General features: G+C 43.6%; 1 protein-coding gene across 2 annotated transcripts in view; it reads right to left on the bottom strand.

Moving 5' to 3' along the window:
* Positions 1-4,999: 4,999 nt before the first annotated feature.
* The window catches only part of FHIT (fragile histidine triad diadenosine triphosphatase), a 527,985-nt gene continuing 510,351 nt past the window's right edge, over positions 5,000-22,633 (bottom strand). For both annotated transcript variants that reach the window (XM_066558122.1, XM_066558121.1), the window contains 2 exons: positions 12,675-12,778; positions 5,000-5,316 (listed from right to left, as the gene is read on the bottom strand). In XM_066558122.1, coding sequence (XP_066414219.1) covers positions 12,677-12,778 — 102 coding nt within the window. In that variant the 3' untranslated portion in view covers positions 5,000-5,316; positions 12,675-12,676. The remainder of the gene's footprint in view (positions 5,317-12,674; positions 12,779-22,633) is intronic.

Here is a 22,633-nt window from a genome sequence, read left to right as displayed (position 1 = left end):
TCAGTGAGGGAGAACAGTTCCCTCTGGGGAGCTCTTCCTATTGCCCTGCAGACAGGCACGTGCCCCAGGACAGGTGGAACTGCCCAAATTCCTGCTTTTATTGACCTTGAGACTGAGCAAATGCACTCAGGGAGAAACCTTTGCAAATATAGTTGTTTTTTTTTTTGTCTTCCCCTTCTCTCTCTGCATTCTTGGTGGGACATGAGGTGAGCTGAAGGCCCTGTCCCTGCCTCAGCTGTCCCCAAGGAGCACTGGCAGCACCACAAAACACCAAGGCTCCTCTGCCACTGCTCCTTAATGGTGCTCCAGTGATGCTCAGCCAGAGCACAGGGAAAATGAAGTGCTGATTTAGGCTGAAAAGCCAGTGCTAGCTAATATGGGAAATTACTCCAGCAATCATCACTCTTTTCTTGTCACTATGGTGACAAAAGACATGACAAAAGCCTGAGCAGAAAGATATGGTGACACAAGTAGAGAGGGACAGGGCAAATGCTTGGCAGCTGCAGGTGGGTCAGGACAGATCCAGGAGGGCACAGGCAGAACAGGAAACCTGTGCTGGAGCCATTGCTACTGATGGATGCAGTTGTGTCCCACACAGGGTTTGCAATTTGACACAAGTACCAAACCCATGTTGCACCAAGTGTCACAGCCAATGCAGCTACCACAGACTAAAAAATATAATAAAATACAATAAAAATATTAAAAACTTATAATAACCTGAGTCATACAAGACCTTCATGCCACAGCTTTAATCCTAATGCACTAACCATTGATTTTTGCACCACCTTCCTCTGCAGGACCTGTTTGCCGCCTGCCCTGGGGGGGTCTGCAGCCCCCTCCCCACAGTGCAGCAGCTGAGCATCCTTAGAGGACACAGAGGGACTCTGCTCTTCCCAGCCAAAGCCATTGGAAACAGCTGCCTGCAATGAGTGGGAAAGCACAGGGGGCATGGCTGGAGGGGGCCCAGGACTGTGAGGAGCAGCTGAAGGGACTCTGGCTGCTCAGCCCCTTGTCTCTGCAGCACTGCTGCTCAGGTTTCCCTGAGGCCCTTCCAGCATCCCCATTCTCACCATGCACAGGGACAAGGTACCAGCTCCCAGGTGCCCAAACAGCAGGCTGCTGTGCTGCTCAAGGAGAGAAATCTATCTCAAGAATGTCTTCTCAAGAAACTCCAGAGAAGAAACTGGGCAGTCGCAGCAAAATGTGCAGGTCCAAGGACAACTTGCTCAGGAGTCTCTGGTGGAGAAGGTGCCAGTGCAGTGACAGTCCAAGGCCTGGGGGCCAGGAGGAGTCACCAGCAGATCAAACAGCATCCAATGTCTTTGCCATGTCAAGCTGAATTTTTATTTTCTTGGAGTCAAAGAAGGAAAAAAGGTGAGGAGCAATGGGGGAGCAGAAGAGGGTTCTGGAGAGAGAAGTGGGAAAAACCTGCATCCTGAAACACACCCTCTGCCCCACCTCATCTTTTTTCTTTCTTTTTTTTTCAGGAGGGAACAGTGTATTTTCCAGCCAGCTCTACTCATGAGTGATTGTGCAGAGCTGTGCTAATGGGCTCTGCCAAGCTGTGGTCACCCTACGGAGCTATTGGCAGGAGAGGTGGCAAGTTGGAAAGGACTACAAGGGAACTCTGCATGATATTTTTTGATGAGCTGATTATTCAGAAATTCCACAAGAGCTGAAATATATCACTCTGTTCTGAAACTCACAGCCCTGCCAACACACAGGACAGCTTACATGAGCAGCAGCATTTTCTCCTTCACAGAGCTGCTGGCCTGCACGTCAGGATGCAGGAATTGGACAAGGCTTTTCAGCAGCCATCGACCACAGTGACAGTGAGAGCTGGGGAGTGGACGGGAGGACACAGAAAGCATAGAAATTATTTTGGAACTTTCATGGCTGTCACTCTGTGGGTATTTGGGCTTGAGAGTTTTTCATTAGCTCTGTGGGTACTGGGCATTTAGATTTTATTGCTTTATGGTTGTGTATGAGATCTCACCGGATTCCACATGGGTTCAGGTATTTTTATTTCAGGAGTGCTCAGTCCCTGGCCACATTTCAGGGTACTGTCACATTCCAGGAGCTGACCTTGACTCCCCCCACTGCATCCAGGACCTACTGTTGTGGCATCAGCCTGAGCCTGCAGCCCAGTCAGGCTCCCACAGAGCCAGCAGAACATTTTCCCTCCTCTCCAACATTACCTAAAAACCAAACACTGGCTTATTTGAGCACAGCATCAAAAGAGAGCCTGATACCTGGGGGGTGGGTGAATGTGTGCTGGGGGAGGTTAGAAGCAGCACAGCTTTCTGAATTAACACACAAAGTCCTCAAGGAGCTGACACAGCCCATTCCCAGCCCATTGATCTCTCAGCTCACACCCGTTTTGGGCTGCCTGGGGTGGCATCAGCTGTCCTGTGGAGAACCTGGAGCTGGTACATCTGCATCTGGAGCAAGAACAATGCTGAACTGCTGAAAGACAAATAACAAACATGCCCATGCTGCACTCACAGCCTTTGCTGAAGGCACCTGAGCTGCCTGGCATGGCAGTGGATGCGTGGGCTGATGTGTCCCCATCAGATCAAGCTCCCAATAACCCATCTGCTCTCCTGTGTGTGTCCTCAGACACCTCTTCTGCAAGTTCCAGGGCACTCAGGGGACATGTGGAGCTCCCAGGCTGCTCCTACAAGTCAGTGAGGAGAGCTGTGGCTGAACCATATCTGGTTTACTCATGGAAAAAGAGGCACACAGCCCTTGCAGCCCTTCAGAGGAACTGCTGCTTCAGGAAAAACTCTTAGGAATTGAAAAAATTTGGGGAATTTCCTTCTGTGTAAAGATAGGGAATGAGGGTCTGAGCTTATGAAGCCACCCCACTGGGACCACTCCTCTTGTGCCACGTCCATCTGAGCCCCTGCACTGGTGATTTTTCCTGTGTTTCCTGCTTTGGGTGGGGGAGCTCAGCACTGCAGCATTGCCCAGCCCATAGGCAAGCCCCATGAGGGTGAGAGATGAAGGCTGAAAAGGACAAAGATGGTTACAAAGTTCACCACTGTCTTCAGCACAGCATCTCCTCACATTTCCAGCAACAGCACCTCTGCATATATCTCCTTGCCCATGGAAAATTAACTCTGTAAGAATATAGAAATGATCCAGACAGCATCTTCAAGGTCCATATCTTAAAAAAACCACAAGGGTTTACTCCACATACTGCTGCAGGATGTCATGTACCTCATGATCTGCCTTTTCTAATCTCTCCTTATCTCTCACTCCAATCCTTTCTCATGTCCCTCATCTATTGCAAATTCCCTTTTTAAGCTGGAGCGAAGCACATAAATATTTTCATGCTGCATAAAGAGGTTGTTTTGTGCATAATGTCACAGGAGGGCTTTTTTAAAACCAGGACCTTTAGTGCTGTGATAACGGGCTCCTCATTTACACAAATGAAATCTTCCATGGAGCTCAGCACTCATCTGCTCTGCAGCCCCCATGCAGAATGGCTGGCACAGAGCCTGCTCATCACAGGCTACAGAATTAATACAGAATATTCCATAATAAATAGGAAGCCATTGAGCAGCAGGTTTGAAAATGCCTTGCAAATGTAACTGATGCTGAGGTTTTTCTTTAGTGTTTCTCAGCAGCACAACCATTGTCTTCCTTCTGTGTGAAATCACAGCAACTTGAAATGCTAAAGTGCAAAAGGACAACCATTTATGTTGGCCCATTTGCCAGCATCTTTGACCATTCTGTCTGCTCACCTTACCTTCTCTGTTGCTTCTTGCTCCCTGACCTTCATTTCCTGTTTATTCAGCCCTTGCTCAGGGTCTAAAAAGTGCAGACTCCATCAAAATGGACTTTTCATTTACTCTGCACAGGAAAAGAAATCGTGTTACAATCTGTACAGTTTTTAAAAGGGCTAATGGAAGATACTGGGGGCCGGACTGGGTCATGGTAAAGTCTTTGAATCAAAGTGGTTTTCAGGGGCAATATTTAAATAGCATGACAGTAAAAACTGGAATCAAACATCAGTGATTTTGCTCCAGTATTTCTATTTAATTTTGACAAGCATAAAGACTTCAAGCCAATGGACTGCATGGCTCTGCAGTGGAGAGCAGAGAGAGCCTTGGTGAAAATGATGAGAACTCATCCATTGTGCATTTTCATACTGCTCAGGTCAGGCTGTAACCCTCCAGGACAGACTATCATGGAGCAGCTGAATTTGTTCTGAGCATGATCACACTGTGCTGCCAGGCAGGGAAAGCTCTACCAGGCTCTGGTTTGGACCTGCTTGACCTCCTCAAGCCCTCAGGCAGGCTCTGCACCCATGGCCTCCCTCAGCATGACTCTTATTGAAAGAGGGCATTTTGTTTTTCATCCTGACTTTTTGGGACACAGAAAGCTTTGGTTTTTTTGCTTTCCTGCAGTTCCAGAGGAGGATTATGGGTGCTCTTTTCATGCACATCTTACAGACTCATTTCTTCTCTCTTCCATCTGTTGTTTGACTTCTTTTCCTGCATTATGTGTTAGCAATCAACAACTAACCCATGGTGGGTTTCTTCCTGTGCAGGGTTCTGAGCACAGCATTTCTTGCCCAGGGATTGCTCCACGTGGGAGGGTCCCACTCGTTGTTTGTGGCTGGGAGCAGCCATTCATGCCAGCCTAGCCCTAATGTGATTATTATCCCATGAGCAACTTCCCATATTAATTGTTTTACAGAAGTGTTTTGTGTCCCTTAAAACTCCAGAGGCCTTTTCATAATGCATTAAAAGAACAGAAAAAAGAAAGATCTCAGGAAGCTTAATATTTCTTGTTATAGAACTCACCTGAAGAAAAAGCAGCTTTCCAAGTTTATCTTGGCTAGTCTGTAACAAAGTCTTGGTTTGTATGAATTGCCACACTGCTAAAAGATCTAATTTTTCTATGATAAAATAGCCTCCATACAGTAACTGAATCAAAGAGCACAACATGGAGTAAACACTTTATAATGTACCTAAACACAGTAGCTACCTGATTTTCCTGGCACTTTATTTCTATTTAGGCCAAGGGACAATTTAAAAAGATTCATTCCCAAGTACACAATTCAGAAAAATATGAGTTACAATTCAGAGCAATATTTTGAACCAGTGCTGTTTAGTTGTCTTAGCTGGAATTCAACCTTGATGATATCCAAAGGTCCAATAAAATTTTTCATGGAAGAATCCCATATTTGTAGAACATAATAAAATTGTCAAGCTGCAGCTCCAGGGCCACTGAGAACTGGAGAATGAGGTTTTTCTTTCTGGGGACTTTCTGGTGTCATGGGACTTGTTCCAAACACTTTGTTACCTGAGAAGTATCAAACATAACAGATCATTACATATAATAGCAGCTTTGATCTTTGTTAGTAAGACAAAATGCGAGGCTGTTTATTACTAACGACTTAGGTGCTCATTAGTGTGTTCTGACAGGAGTCACTGACAGCAATAGGCAAAAGGAAATGTTCAGTGTTAAACCCCCACACAGCACATTGCAGCTCCTATTACAGCCCCAGCAACAGAGGAAGAAGAAAAGCACACAACTATTTTAAAATTATTTACCAAAGCAAGAAAGAGATTTGTCCAATTTCTTATCTGCTTTTTCAATAAACCGCACTTGCAAATAATAGTAATGCCTGCCTTTCACATCGTGCTTTTCATTCCCAACTCACAAAGCACCCTTGGACAGAGGTCAGGATCATTTTACAAAAAACAAACATGAAGTGAGGCCACCTGTCTGATGTCCCTGAGTAAGGCAGCACAGTCCCCAGCTCTGCTGACCGCTCCTCATAGGAAAAAAGGATTAGAAAGGGCATCTTGTGTCATCAAATCCAGTTTCTTACTCTTCAAATCTATTTTGCTGTAATAGCCTCATGCAAGACTCTTTGGGGCTCATGATCTCTTATATAAGCTCCTACAAATAATCTTTCAAGACTATCATCTCTTGTTTATCCTCCTCCATCCTGACCATGTGGTGGGACTCTGCTTAATGCCAAGGAATTACAAACCAGTGATTTGGGACCATCACCCAGAAAATGCCCCCAGCCTCACATGCTGGAGAATAAATGGGGCATTTCTTGCCATGTCTGCTCCAATTTTATACATCTCTTGGTGGTCCATCCTAGTAAAAGACCTGTAATAGGTGCCATGACAGATGTGAAGGTGTTCTTGAAGCAGAGAAATAGAAATGCTGAGAGCCTGAAGCTGTGGAAGCTGTTTGTGAAATCCCTGCACAAACTCTCGGCACGGGTGCTACTGCAGTGGTAGCTGGAGGCTTGCAGCATTCCCAGGTCCTGACACAAGTGGGGCACTTGAGTTTATCCCTGCAATTCCTCTGCTTTTGTGTAGAGACTGACATCCTGGCAAACAACAGAGCCTCAAGTACGCTCAGTCCAACATATTTCCAATATCCATCACCCCCTTCCCTTCTCAAATAACTGCTTACTGCAGGAGTTATTAATGCCTTTCCACCTACACAGCCTAGATACGACACTCACACAAAGGCAGTGCTGAAGCTCTGAGGTCATGTAGAGCTGCTGGTTCCAATGTCTCTCTGGGCAGTTCTATTATGCAGCAGCTACAGCAACGGGATACCACCATACAAACCTTTGCTTATAATTGAGCACGAAATAGGCTTTTGGCTTGGTATCTTCAGTTTTGTACCTTCACTTCAGAACATGTTTAGAGCTGGCTTCAATACTGGGGAAATTATCTCAGCTTATTAAGCACAGAGCTGTTACCCAAGTGTTAGATGAGGGCACGGCCCCCGAACTCGCTCCCGGGCTGCGCGCGAGGCTCGGCTCTTGCCGCTGTTGTGGCTGCAATTCCCCAGCCACCCACTCCTTTGTTTGATTGTCTCTCTCACTGAAACATATGTTTCCCATTCCCACGGCATTTCGAGCAACAGTTTCCATTGTGAGCCCCTCGTGAGTGACAGTTCGATGGCAGCCTGTGAATCACTTGGCACGGATTTTGTGAATCTGCTTCGAGGAGGGTCTGGCTGCTCGGGAGGAGCATCCTCTGGCAGCTTTGGGGGCAAGAGATTTGCACCATTTTAGCACAGGTTTGGGTGTAAAAATACCACAGTCACAGTTGATATCATCCTTATTTGAAGCTCAGCATTGTCCTGCACCTCAGCTCTTTCACCCCAGGTCCTCAGACAAATGTCCACCACTTATGCTCAGCTTCCCCCATTTTCCTCTCGGACAATGAGACACACCAAGCCAAGGATGAATCAAGAACTGATCCCACTGACAATATATGATTTTGACAGGCAGCCCAGGTAGGCATTCAGGCTGCTGGATGTGCAGGTTAAGAGAACATTTGGCTGTCAGCTTTCTTCACCAACAGAAACACATTTGCTGCTTTGCATTTCTGCTGTAAAATCGTGTCTGTGTCCCTGGCCCTGATGTTTCTACTGTAGCCATAATTACAGGATCCAAGCAGTGCTGTATGGAATTCATGTACTGGACAGCTGAATTAAATGGCCACCTATAGGGAAATGAAATACCTTTGTATAATAATGTATAACTTTCAGGACAGTGCTACTTTCAGCCTCAAAACAGAGCCCTGGAATAGGTGTGAGGAGGACATCATTGCCTCCCACAAGAGGATGACATTTCATTTATAACTCCAGCTAGCTCTCCTGTAGCTCTGTTTTCATAAGAAATAATCACATGCTTCAACCAGAAAAATAATCAACCTCAACACTGAGGCTGCTGTGCATTAGCAGAGCACATTTATTTGGGGAAGCCTTTTGCCCTGAGCTTTCCAGTCTGGGTGTCACTGCTGTGCAGTCACTGCACCACTTCTGGCTGTTTACACCTTGAAGAGGTAATGTAATTCTTGTGTAAACCTCCTCCCTGCTGCAGAGTTGGAGAGTCTGGATATTTTACACTTAAAAATTACCAGCAAGGGCAGATTATGTTTGGTGGATTGGTGTTGATAATTAATTTTCCTTGCATCCCATTGAAATGACAAAAACATTACTTTATATGTACTTACTGCAGAAAAAAAGAGAGTTTTGGGTGGAAAAGCACAGACCCTATGATCTGATCCATCTTCTCTTTGCTATTTCCAACTACTTAAAGCATAATGTCACACTGAAATGCACACTTGGAGTGCTGCATTCTCTTCTGACAGATTTTTATGATATTTTTCAAGGTGACCTTCATAAAATGTGTTTCTTTTGAAGCTTGTACTTCATTCCCAGGTCATAATAGTTTCACACAGGCAAGCAAACTGCCAGCTCCTGCTTTCTAATTAATGCTTCTTGGAGGCTTCTGAGTGGGGGATATAATTAATAGCACTTAAGTCTGGAGTGCAGAGAAATCTATAGCAGATTACTGGGATGTGTATTTACTCCAGGATTACACACAAATAGCTCCCAGACCATGCCCTCTGGGAATTGCCCAGCCCAGGCACCACCTGGCTCTAACTCCAGTGTAAGCACTCAGAAGGTTGCTCAGCTTTATCAAGTGAGGCTCTGAAAATACTGAGGGTTTCTGCTTGCTGCACCCTTGTCCCTGCTCCCATGTCCCATGGCCCAGCCTGCTGTGCTCCTCAAAGCTGCCCAGTGACTGCGCTTTGCCAACAGGCAGCACCAAGTGCAGAAAACACCTCTGGCCATGCCTGTGGTGCCCAGCCAGGGGTCAGCCTGTCCTCACTGCATCCCAGATTCCCCCTGTGGATCACAGACACAGCCATTTCTTTGTGGGTTTATGCAGTTTAAAGTACCAGAAATGATAGGAGGGTTTTTCTTACAGTAAAACAAGCAAAGATGGGTGTTGCAAGTCATTTTGTATACTTGCCTAAATTTAAGGAAAGTGATGGGATTGCTCTGGTGTTCACTCTCATGCATGCAGCATGGATTGTCACACTCCAGAGGTGCTGGAGCAAAATCAGATGCAAGTCAAATTGCCAGTTTAAATTCCCCCCTGGCCAGCTGCTGCTATCAGGGGTAATTTCCCTGCTGAAGGCAATAGAACAGCATTTTTTCACACATGCAGAATCTTGGTGCAGAACAGGCAGCTGTGAGGCAGGATGAATGCTCTCAAAGAATGAGTGGGGGGAAAAAGGAATAAAATTTATACATTTTAGAAAAGCTGGAAAGACTATCTTATCCAGAAACATTGCCAGACTGGGGACAAGGGGGAGAATTGACACCAGAAATCCTGCAAGACTGTGCAGGACACGTTATTTGAAGGGATTTCTACAAGAATTTGGCATGTTGCAGGACACAAAATATTCAGGTGGTTAAGCAATTAAAAGCTATTGAATATTTGTAACTCCAAGCACTTGGCAACAGAATATCACTGTCAACTTCTTTATGCAAAGGGACATTTTGACATTGTACTTAAGACTGACTACTTTTCTAATGGCATAAAAGTATTACTTCAGTTATGCACAAAATAGGAAAACTACTGAAACTTGTGCAGCCTGGTTCTTTCTTCAGAAATAACACCACAGAGTGAAGCTGCCTTTGAAGAGAAACGTTTTTCACATACTATCTGAAGGTTAAAGTCTTTTAATCTTTAGCCTTTTTGCTGGCATGTGCAATTTAAAATGCTCAAAACAGACTATCAAAACACCCAGCTATACATAGCCAGAAAATTCAAGAGGCACATCTGAAAATAGGCTTGGAAATTAGGGTGCTGCATCAAATCCTGCTCTTTGAGTAGGGGCCTTTTCCCTGTGCATCCACCTCAAAAAGCAACCAAGTTATCAAACACAGCTGACCAGAGGACAGCCAACACAGAATGAGAAACAGCTCCCAAAGAGGCTGTAAAAAAGTAAAATCCTGGTGCTACTAACAACAGAGTGACTAACTGGGGAAATTCTATATTAAATATCCTCCCCTAGAAAGTTTTTGTTTCCTTTTCTTTCTCTCTTCCAGAGTCACATGAAGTTCTCCTGAGCTTCAGCTGTGCAGACACAGTTCTGTGAGCAGAAAGAACAAGTCCTTCTAATGAGGTGGGATACAGTGGCATGGGGACACCCGGGGGAAGAGCAGAAACACATGCAAAGCACAAATTCCTTCACTGATATTGCACACAGAGATAAAATATTTAAAGATAAGCATTTTCTCAAGGGTGGAAACTTAGCAAGGCTAAATGTGTTCGTTTCCTTAAGCAAGTGGGTGGATATTTTGGGTCATCTGGGGACTGATGTAGAAGCACTTAACTGTAGTTAGGCAGCCAAGAGGGAACAGCACCAGCAAATGAAGTAGGGAGAGAACTAAGAGCTGCTTGCCTTATTCAAGTATTTATTAGGAAAAAGTTACATGCAAATCCTTCTTGATTAGATAGTCTCTAAATACATGTAAAAGGTGCTACTGGACCTTGTCCTCTCATACAGGAGTTGTGGCAGGTGGAGAAGGGCTTGTGATAAATGTGAGAGTAGCTGGAAAAGCCCTAAACACAGCTCAGTCTGCCCAGGCTAAGCTAGCCAAGCTGGGCTTCTTTAAACAAAACAATGAAGTACAAAAATAATGCATGAAGCCTTAAAAATTGCTATTAATTGGCTGCAGAACACCCACATTCAGCTCTTTCTGACTTTCCCTATGCTGCACGAAAAAATCTCAAGTCAAGTGTCATTCAGGTAAACCCACAAATGGCAAAATAAATCCTTTGTAGGTGAAATGCAAAAATAGCTTCAAAGAAGGATGCATATAACCTTGTTAATTTGCCAAAAGTTTTCAATCTTCATGGCTTTAGAAGCAAGGTTAGGAGAGAAGACAAAGGCTGAGAAATGCAGAATGCATAGATACACCTTTATCTCAGGTTCAGAGCCTTAAGCTTCAGAAGCAAAATAATGTTGGGGAGAAGAGATTGACAGTGATGCCTGATGTTGGGAATCAAGGGCTGGAAGGACTAGGCACTCTCATGATAATGATGCCAGGAAGATTTAATTTACCAGTTTGTTCTAGGAAAGGTAATGACCTTAATATCACGGGAAACGTAGCAAGAGGTCATCCATGCAGACACACACTGACTCATTTTCATAATAAATGGAAATAGATGTCCAGCCACACCAATTTGCTTGCAGGAAAGGATTTATATCATCTGTCCAGCTTGTGTTTAATATCAGAAGAGATAAAGAACATTTTATTGATATGTGGGGATTTAATTCCAACTCCTTTGAGAATCTCTAGGAAAAAATGCATTTCCAATTTATTTCTGAGGAGACCAAAAAAAAAATCCCCCCAAAACCTACCAAATCAATAAAGAGAAACAATATCACACTGGAATAGGGATGTGCCATTTTCCCCTAAGTACTATTCATTGGTTGCTGGGCCACAGATGAAGCACCACATAATGCCTCTGTTAGAGAAGAGTGCTTACACATGCATTACCAAGGATATGCTCTTCCTGCCTGAGTAATTCACATTTCAGCAGCATATTTCTGAGAAGGTGAAAAGTGGGTGTCTAAATGCAACTCCAGCAGCCACTGCAGAAATGTGACTGTGTAGGCCAAACCCTGCTGCTCCAAACCCTGGAGGTCCCAGCTGCTGGGGAGGAATTTCCTTCCCAGATGGGAATAAATGTGTTCCATGGCTTTTTCTGTGCACCCACAGAAGGGCGGGCACAGCTACTTTGGCTGGAGAAGACAAGAGCATGGTCACGATGCAAGAAAAAAAAAATGGAAGGGGAAATCTGCTGAACTCCAAATGGAGTCATCCAAAATGCCATCCAAATAGCATTTGAATTTGCCATTTGCATGGCACAGGAGATGAGAGCTGCCACCTAAGTGTGCCACCCATACAGTGTGTGGTTTAGCTCAAGATTTCTCAAGCCAGGCTGCAAGCAGTGAGTCACAGAGAGAGAGGAGAGTTATTTCTGGGATTTTGGTTCTACAGAGGAAAAACATGAAACAGCCAGAAATGACAGAGAAGTGAGAGTGCTGGATGATGGCAAACAGCATAGGGGAGCAGGGGAGAGGGAGATTTGGCATCCTTGCTGCAGTATTACCCCCCAGCCTAACTCACATTGATCTCTGGAGGCCAGCTCATTTCTGCTGGAAGAATCTGGCTCCTGGGACTCCAGGTACAAAATGAAAAACTCTCAATTTCTAGAGCACCAATGTTAGTGTTTGCCAAGTGTTTTCTCTTTTCTATTCCTCCCTGCAAATCTTTCTTTTAAGGTCAGTGAAAAATTTAGCAGAACAGGCAGTTTTCCAGCAGGCTTAGTTTTGGAAGTTGAATGATCAAATAATTTAATACTTGACAGGTGAGGTTAGAATTTATGCCCACTATAGTCTGAATTCTGATGCAATGTATAGGTGCATATGCATATGTGGTTGTACACAGACACACCAGTTCTAGCTCTGTGTAGAGGTACCAGGGCTGTTTTCTGTCCTAAAAACAGTGGGAGGATATGTTAGGACAAAGACTCCTCTTCAGTAAATGCTGATGATTCTCATTTCTGGATACACCATTATTTTTGCTGTCTGGAAGCAAAATGCTCTAGGAGGGTGCTGATTTGTTCAAGAAGGAGCATGTCATTTCAGCCACTGTTGGAGTGCTGTGACCTTTTGGAAACAACACAAAACTAAGAGCTTTGTTTTCTTTTGTTTCATTCTAGATATTTGCCCTGTTGTCTTCAAGAAGCCTCTGGAGACTTGAGCAAAGGCTTGGGTGCTTCAGGAATAAGTCAATGGTCAGATCATTACCTCTAATTTTCCTGGAAATACTTCTTCAGAATTTCTGCTTCAGCTGCCATTTCTTCTTCTGTCCTCCACTTGTCAGGGGAATCATCTTTGTCGTGGCGCTGCAGCTTTTTGAGGGAGAAAAGAAAAAGTCAGTTTATTATTTTTTCAGTTTTAATGTCAAATTTAGGGCAATCAATCAAACTATTCCATGTGCCTTCAGGATGGATGGACCTGGTGATGAAGAGAGGAAGGGTGAAGGTTGCTGGTTTAGAGTGGTGACAGTGGCTGCATTTACAAGGACAGCACCAGGGTGAGTGACAGGCAGGGACAGGCTCAGCTCGGTGGGCTGATGCTCAGACACTTTGTTGGTAATTGATGCAAAGCTGGCAGATAAACCAACAGGAGAACACTCAGGTCTTTTGAAGCACCCACCCCACCAGAGGAGTGAGCTGGACACCTTGTCACTATTTCCTGTGAATTTTTCTCTCTGTCTTTTCCTCTGCCCACCTTTCCTATCAAAGACCTATTGTGATAAGGCCCTGTTGCAACTGCTTCCCACCAGCAGTTTATATTAATATTTTTTTCATTTCTTCTCTGCATACATCTCAATCCTTCCCTGCCATTGCTGAAAGCAAGACACATCTCTGGTCTAGAAACAAAACCTGTTATTTTAAGCATGATTATATTTAATTGATTTCTTGGGGGAAAGAAAAGTATAAGAAACATAATTTTTGTGTCCAACTGGCACACTATGCCCACAACCAAATGCAGTAACTGTTACATGATATTGTCCCAGACATGATAATTTCTTCCTTTGCCACTCAAGAAGAAGGGAGCAGCTGACAGCTTTGCTGCTTTCCTGAAGAGGGGAGCTCCACATTAGGGTAAATACTGGCACTTGAGTGACAATTTGTGCACATGTCCCTTCAAAGAACGCCTGACACTTGTCAAGTGAAGGCAGCATTTACACCAGACAGCAGAAACATTTACTTAACAGATCAAGTGTTGAGATTCCAGTGGTTCTTGAGGTTTAGAGCACAGCACAGACTGCATTAACAGCACCAGTGCTTCTAAGGAACTTCATAATACCAACTTCCTGTTAATGTCACAAAAAAAAATTTGAAAACTAATGAATTTACACCTCTTATTGCAGGAAAAATTATAATATAGAAGATGAAGTGGTGAAAAAACAAAGATGAAGCCATCATGAACCTTCAAGCAAAGTGCATTACTGGATATGGAATGTTAGGATTGTTAGCACACCTCCAACTCACAAATACTTTTATTTATGTTATGTTTCTCCTACTCTGAATTTTGCTGCCAGCTAGAGTCCCATGTAGCTTTACACTCTGCAGCACAGATTTCCCCCTGCTCAGCAGATGAAGCTGCATTAGAAAACCATTTCCTTTCATGCCAATACAATGCAGTAGCTGTAGGCAAATTAAAGTGTATTACTGTTCGACTCAGAGAAGACTAATCTTCATTGTTACATTAGTACTAAGTATGTTATAAATCAATCTTGTAATGATGCCACAGAATGAGAAACATTTAAAAGGCAGGGACTGGTGTGGTGTACACACTGTCAGCACATGCCCTGGGTCCACAGCTCTGCTGTCACCCTCTGCTCACACCCACAGGGTGTGGAGGCACCACAGCTGACCTGCCATGAGTTATTGGAAAGAGTTTCCATCACCCTGTGCTTTCTATGGACTGGGAATGCTCACACCTCACAGGAGAATGCACCAGGACAAGGCAAGGGGTGGTAAATCCGACTGAGGTGTGAGCTGTTCTCTGAAAAAAAGCAGAGTTTTGCTCATTCAAACTAATGCTGGTAGGATGTGCAGCAGGCAAAGGCTGGAAGGCAAGGAGAGCTGCCCCTGCTCCTCAAGGTCTCCTTGTTTAACCCAGAATTGCTTTTAGTGACATGATTTGGCTGCTGCTCTCCTTTCTCTCTCATTTCTGCACACTCCAGGTGAGGCTGGCTCCATGTGGACACTGGTGCAGTGGGCGTGGGACTGGTAGGTGGTGATTTTTTTTTCCTCTTAAAAAAACCTGGAGTGAGTTGTAATAAGGAGGGCTAACCTGCAATGGCTGTTGTTGTTGTCTAAATTAAAACTGTGCAGTTACAGACCACAGTGACTTCTTGAAGCTGGCAAAGGTGAGGGTTTCTTCTGCTACATAACTGCTAACCTTTAAAAATAATCAATCTTTGAGGTTAAAACAGATGTATGGAGAGCAGCAATGAATCCTGAAACTTGCCTGGAAGCCCAGCAGCCCTGGCTGCCATGCACAGCCCCCAGGACACAGAGCAGCCCAGCCAAAATACTACAGAGACTGTCTTAATCTCTCTTAATTAAAACAAACAAAAATATTTTACATAAAGTAAAAATTTACATAAAGTAAGATTTTACATAAAGTAAAAAAAAAAGTAAAAAGCAGCTTTAGCTTTAGCTTACAGAGGTCCTCATGGGGAGAACTGAAATGTGGCTGAAAAGTTGTAAAGCTGCATTCAGGAGAGGAGAACATAGACATTTCAGTAATGAATTGTACTGATTCAGAATTCAGGTGGGGAACAAACATAACAGTTGAAACTTGTTTCTTAGGGACTTCTGTGCCTCAGAGTGTGCTCATGTTGACACATACATGCAAGTCCCAGCTGTGAATCTTTGCAAACATCTGACTTGTATTGAAAGTTTGGATTAAGCTGAGGAAGCAACACTCTCTTGCACCTCGAGAACACTCCAAGGTTCTGTTCAACCTAAAGGGCAAAACAGTGCCTCTATTTGCCAGATAACTATTCATAAAAATAGTGATTTATCCATCTTGCCTACCCCTGTCAGAGTACAAGCTGGATAAGTTGAGCAGACATCCTTAATCAGACATATCCAAACACAGACTAGCTTGAAGTTTGTGCTACTTTCTGTACAACAGTTCTACTTCTGCAAACTCAGAGCACACCAAGGCAAGGTGAGCCTATAAAACCTTTTCTGTAGGGCTCCAAATTAGTTACCATTTCAAAGCAGCTGATATTTGGACTGTTTTCATAAGAGAAAGGTGATGCAAAAGCATTGCACCAGGTGGACAAAATGTTTTAGTGCAAAACTCCAAAAGCCCCAAATTCTCTGAAACCAAACCTGTTTGTAGGCATTTTACAGGAGTGTCTCTGAACCCTGAGCATCAACAGGAAGGTGAGCAACGCCCTCAGCAGAGCTTGGATAACTCCAAAAGGAGGGAACAGGATGAGAGAGCACGAGCAGCTCTTTTAGACAATCTCTATTATGCTAAATTTTTCTTTTAATCTTCTGAACAAGCACTGGGACATACATTAGTCAGGTCTCTAATCACAGCTGCCCAGCAAATTACACACTGGATCTGCTCAACATTCCTCAAGCACCAAGGCTCGTGTTTATAACTCCAAACACCTTCTTGCCTTGCAGTACAAATAAATGCACTATTTCTAAGATATGCCCTTCTTCAAGCAGATCATTACTGATGTCTGACTTCTTGGGCTTCCTGATAAATTATCCTCTTCTTTCACCTCAAGCAGAAAATGCTCTTCCACTGATAATCTATGACTGTCAGTCTTGATTACATGTAAACAGTGCAGCTCTTTGAATATTTCTGCTTGTGAAAAGTGTTCATTTTCTCCCTCATGTCTCCCAGTGTGAGATGCTGGCAGACCTGACAGCTGTGCTTTATGTTATTTTATTAAAGTTGCTAGTGCTGCAGAATGGGCTATGTTTTTATCACTGCAATTCTTAAGGGAAACACAATATTGTTTTATAGCACATTCACATTGGGGGACCTCTCCTTCTTGCCCTTTGTGGAGGGGCCCAGAATTCTCAGCAGAGCAGACTATAGGGGACCTGGGTCTATGACTGGCTGTTGCTTGAAGTGATATGTATATTTTTTTTTCTACTTATGCCATAACACCATCAGCAAAGCAACCTGTGTAAATACAGAGCACTAGCCAAAATTATTGGGAAAAAGCTTTTATGGTAGTTAGAACTATTCTCACTCCCCATGAATATTTATAGTTGATAGTTAAGAGTTTATAACCTCCAATGCATTTAACTAAAAGAAAAATTATAGTGATGGAGAGTAATTACACAAAACTGCAGCAACATAACAAAGCTCAGCTGCTTCAGCAATTATAAAATATAGTATTATCAAAACCAGTAGCTACAAAAAAATAAAAAGAATGAATTTTTGCCAGTGGCTTGAATCAGAGATCAGGCATTACCCAGCTGCTGGTGTTCATTATTACCAACACACCTTGGGATATCCAGGCATCTTTTCCATAGTCAAATCACACTGTGGCGAAATATTCAGAGTGATATCTCAACATCAGATTAACACATGAACCATGAGGAGGCTGAAAATCTAATTTCTTCTCACCAGTAGCAACCATTTCCAGAGGCTGGAGACAAACTTTATCCCAGGGCTGCTGCTACACCTTGCTTCCCCCAGCTCCCTCAAGGCAGCAGAGCTGTGTGACCAAAACACTGCAGAGCACACCCCTGCTCCTCTTCTGGCACTGCAGCTGTGGGGAACCTCCACCTCATGGGGGAAAACTCCTTTGGTGATAGTGGGACGGTCCTGGTGATGGCTTCCAGCCATCTAAGCCTCCTCTGCTACTGCTTTTACAACTTAACTCCTGAATTGTTTCCTTTACCCCGCTCTCCCTGGTCTTGACCTCTTTGCTCTTTTCCCCCAGTGCTTTCTTTCCTTTCACTTCTCTTTGTATTTCACTTACAAGCTCAGAGTAAGACTTCATTTCCACCCCACTGCACAATGTGATTAAATGCAGCATTTACTGCTATTATCTGCACCTCCTGCTATGCTCCAGCCTTTCCTCACTCTCTGCTGCCTTGCTGAAAGGAGTGGGAGCTTTTTGGTAGGTGCCCTCCTCTGCCAGTCTGAGCCTCCTGCCTCCATCCCATTTGCCTTCAGCTGTGCCTCAAGTCCTGACTTGACTTGCAATGTAAAATGAAAGAATAATGGATGAAACACAGCAGTTTCACAAAGCAGCTTCTCAGGGATGCTGGAATCACATGCCCTTACACATCCTGTTCCACCTACCTGGGAAAAATCATGGCGGGGAATCATTGCAGCAGCTCCCAGCCCTGGGCTTGTCTCCCAGCTGAGATCACCCCAGTTCTGCTCAGAGCCCAGGAAAGGCAAGAACAAGGCAGAGACCAAGCCCAGCAGGCTCCCCCTTGAGCACACACAGCACCCAGCAGACTCTGTGTTGATGCAGTGCTGTGGGATCAGGACCCCTTTCCAAGCCCCTTTCCCACTGCTCCCCCTCCCAGCCTCAGCAGCTCAGGCAGTTCAGAGCTTTCCACATCTCTGGGCCCATCTCCATATTTAATTACAGCTACAAAACTGCTGTAATTTAATTGCTCTAATTTACAGTGAACACTGCAGAAAAACCCCACATCCTATAATTTTCTCATCTGCTGACTTTGCTTATGATTCTATATCATACAGATATCTGTGTTTGCATGAATCAGAAATCCCTGATTTTGGGGTGGGTTTTACATGCTGCATTAAATCTGAATTATTTAAGGAGATGGGAAAAAAGCCTAAATTATATCTGCATTTTATATGAGACAATTTTTAAAGTATCTACTGGAAAATCCTTCTCCAATTGTTTTACTGCTTCTGCATGAAATATGCTGCTACCTCACAGCTGCTGATATTGCTGCAAAGCACATATTCCATTGGAAACCTCAGTTTATCAAAAGTGTGTTTTAGAGAGTGGTGGTTCTTTACCCTCCTGTTGACTCTTTGTCCTAGTGACTGCAAATATTTTTCCAGTTTTATTGTTGTGCTTTGAGGAAAGACTTGAACCCCACACTTCACATATGAATAACTGCACCCTATTTAGCACTTAGATGAAGAGAATTTTGTGGAAACACATAAAGGTTAAGTAAAACCCTTAAGCATACATGTTTAAGTGCTTTGCTAAAATAAACTCTGCAAACCACCGTTTCTAACAATTCTGATTAAAAAAAAAGACTAAATATGAAAGGAATCTTAAGAAATTTGCTTTTGAAAATATAAAAGACAAGCAAGCCCACAAGCAGAACGACAGTTGCAGGTTTACCATCAGTGAAATATGTAGATTGCACTCTGAAGAGCTCAGATCTTGACAGACTTCCAGTTTGGCTCCAACTGAGTTAAAATTCTTGGAAAGTGAGCACATTATAAAGAAGATACCTGAAGGAACATCCACTGGGGTAAGAAGTCTTGCCAAAGACTTGGGGAACTGCTATTTACAACCTGGTTTGAATCCAGGCAAGAATCTATAGAAGTGTTTAAATACATTTTCACCATGCCCATTATTCTCCTAATTAGCAGATAATGTTACAAACACCTCTGTAGTCTTCCTCACCTGGGAAGAGAAGGTGGATTTTTGTGGGGAGCTTCCTAATGGCCTTGGCTACAGAGGGCTGCCTACACATGAGAAATGTGTCACACAGAGACCTGGCTAAGAAATGGCAATGTCATCAGTGTGATAATGTTGGAAGAAACCTTATCCTGCGTGCACAGCCTGTCATGCAACATTACTCATTTGGAAAAAGGCTATTTTTAATCAAGGAAAAGCACTTTAATCAAGGGTAGAGTCAGTGATTCAAAAATTTCATGCAGGTGCATGCATTACTTGACTGAAAGCCTCTTCCCAAGAGGTCAGAGCTGCAGAGAGATGTGCATGTCCCACTCCAAGAGCAGAGATAACCTCGAGGTGCCTGAATTGGGGTGATGTATTCTGGCTCCTGCTGCAGTGAATTTCAAAGTCACTACTTCCCTCAGTAATCTTCTTAACTTTAGACAAATATTTGCCGTACTCTCAATAAGATTCACGACATGCCAAGGAAAACACATGTGTGTTAAGGAGGTTGATTTGGTTTATTTGCTTTCTTTGTCTTTTTCTGACAGCACAAAGGATATCAGCTGCAGGTGCTGTGGCATTGGCACAGAGCCAGTTCACCACCAAGGGGAATGGGAGCATGCCCTCCTCTCCAGGGGGGAGTTCCACCTCTCTCACCACATCTCTGGGATGTGCAGGAAGAGCCCATGGTGGACAGCGTGTATTTCTTCTTCTCTGGGGAATTTGCTTATTGCTATTAAAAAAATTCCTCACCCCTGCACCACTTTGTGAAATGAAGATGAAAACATTCCATCAGTGTGCTCTGGAGTAACTCATACTCTGAGTCACTCCCTCCACTGGCTGTAGGAGGATTTCAAGGAGACTTCAGGGTCTGAAATGACACTGTGGTGAACCACAGGGGCTTCACAGCCTGATTGTGTGTGTGCTTCTCAGGGGACTCCTCACTCACCAACAGACCTTCCCAGGATGATCCTGCCTGCTCTGCTTTCCCAAGGCTCAGGATCACAACACTCCCGGATAAAGCTACATCCCCAGGGCAGCCTTTCCCCCCAGGCACCCCTCAAGTACTTCTCTGTCTTTCAGCCTTGCAAGGCTACTTCACCACCTAGATTGCCTCCCTGGGATTTAGGCAGCCAATACCCTCTAGTAAGTAGGTAGTAAAATAGGTTGAAGAGTAAATTGCTCTCATTTAACATTCACTCAAAAAAATATGGCTGCATTTATTATGCAGCATATTGTTTTATATACTGTTTTGTTATAATAAGTCATGTTTAAAATGTCATGACATTTAAATCAACAGCAGTAAGAGGGAAATGCTGAAAAAGAGCAAGGTGATCAAAAAGAATCTGGAAAATCCTGATGAGTCATTATGGGCCAAACACTCTCATTACAGTAAAAACAGTCACAAAAGAGCTTGAAACACACCTGTGAGAAACCCACTGTAGAGAAACCCTCCCTGCCCAGGCCTCTGTGTCCTTGTGATGTCCCCAGCTCTGTCACAGTGGGTGGTGGCAGCTGACTGTGGCCAAGGGATTTGGGCACCTGCTGCCAAGTTCTCCTGGTGCTCTGCATCCCCTTGCAGGTTCATCCTTTCTCTGTGCTGCCCTTTGCCCCTGAGCCCCTGCAGCACTCTGGAAATCTCTGGGATTTCCACAAACCTTGGACCTTGTTAATGCCACTTGGCTCAGTGAGAGCTGGGCTTCAATGCCCGTCACATAAATGAACTTTACAATTTAATATAAAAAACTACTTTAATGTGGCTTCATAGCCTTTGAGGAGGCACAGAGCCTACCACATCTACTACTGATGAGCCACATGCACAATGGCAGATTTTCACCAGAAGGACTTTTAATGTTAAAAAAGAAGAGTGTGGATCAAAGAAGCTACTCTGCTCCTACAGATTCACTGCTCCTCTTTTCCATCAGGTCTGGGCTCATATGCCAGCATCCCTCCCTGCTGCCTTCAGGCTCCCTCACCCCCCTCCAAGGGAAAAAACAACAACAACAACAACTTCAACAACAAAACAGATGGCAATGCAACGAAACATTAAACCTGAGCCCAATACCTGAGCTGTACCATGAATATTTCACTGAGGCATGGGGTAGAAAAGACAACAAAATGACCTTTTCTACCATCTTAAGGGATATCTGACCTTGTAATTGCTATAGACACATTGAAGAAACAAGAGAGAGGCAAAGACTATTTGAAAGAAGTTGTGTATATTTTTAAAAACTACTGTCTCAATGTTCCCATTACATCCTGCCAATATGAATGACATTTACTTTTGCTCTGAGAAATGAAAGAAACTCTAAAATACAGACTGCATTAAGAATCTATTGATATTCCACTGACCTAGTGGGATAAGAACCAAACAAATTTTATCAAGGGCTAATGCCCCTGAGTCTGTGAATTCATTTCTTAAAGGGAAGAAAATCTTCAATACCTAGAACAGTTTTTAGACCCAGTGGAGGCTCCCATGTCTCAATAACCCAGTGGCAGTGGATAGTACCAGACCCATATATGGGAGCAGAATTGGAGATTTCAGATGGCCAATCCCCTCTTCCAGTTTATCCAGCCCATTAATATTGCTGTAAAACTTATGCAGGAAGTTGTCCTATTAAGGGGCATCACAGGAGGTTTTGCCCATGTAATTTTTTCCCTATTGTACAAACGTCACAAAGATGTATTTGTGTTGCAGTGTTGGCCTTCTGTTGAAATCCTTCTTCTGGGGAATAAGTTGTATCCACATAATGCCCATGCAGAAAAATAAGGATGGCATAATAGCCATGGAATAGAATATTCTGAAATTAATTTAAGTGAAGGGACTGTGAATTTGTGAAGAATTAATTTTAGCTGGATAGATTGGCAGTTAATTAAGGCTGGTAGCTTCTACTTGTAGAAAGGTGTTTTTGATGAAAATATATTGAAAATATTATTAAACTGCCTAGGAAAAAACAGTTGCTATTGCCCATGCTAAAACCTCCCAGACACCCCATGTTTCTATGTAGAAATCAAAAACTGATAGCATTTGCATAACAATTATTATTTAATATGTAGACTTCAGTACCATTGCTTTTGGACAAAATTAATATTAAAACCTTTGAGCACAGATATTTTAAAAATACGCATCTGAAAAGTCACAGGAACTTTTTTAGTTTGCAATATTTTTGCAAGTTCTGTTCTGGTGATGATATCCTGGCAGCAGATCACCACCTTCTCTTTGCATAATCCACAGGACATGCTCCAGAGCTACAGAAAATCCCACACTGCTTGGAGGGGGAGCACATCACCATGCAGGATGGAGGGTAGGAAAGGTACAAAGACAACCGAAAGCAACCCTAACACTCCCAATTTCCAGAGACAAAAAAGTAATTTTGTATGCTTTCAGCTCAATCAGTTTGTTCATGCCTTAGGAAACAATGAGATCAACGGAAATGAAAGCAATTTTCAGCAGATATGGATAAAACACGTGGCTCTGCTGAGAAGAACTTGCACGTTATTCCAGAAGCACAGTCAAAAACTTGTGGATTAAATGCTGAGAGAATGGATCATGCATGGACTTGCTTCATCTGAATTTACCAGA

Source organism: Molothrus aeneus, chromosome 12 (genome assembly GCF_037042795.1).
Source record: "Molothrus aeneus isolate 106 chromosome 12, BPBGC_Maene_1.0, whole genome shotgun sequence".
In the NCBI taxonomy this organism is placed as follows: Eukaryota; Metazoa; Chordata; class Aves; order Passeriformes; family Icteridae; genus Molothrus; species Molothrus aeneus.
Note: the sequence above shows the minus strand (reverse complement) of the source record. Positions and strands in the feature narration are given on the sequence as shown.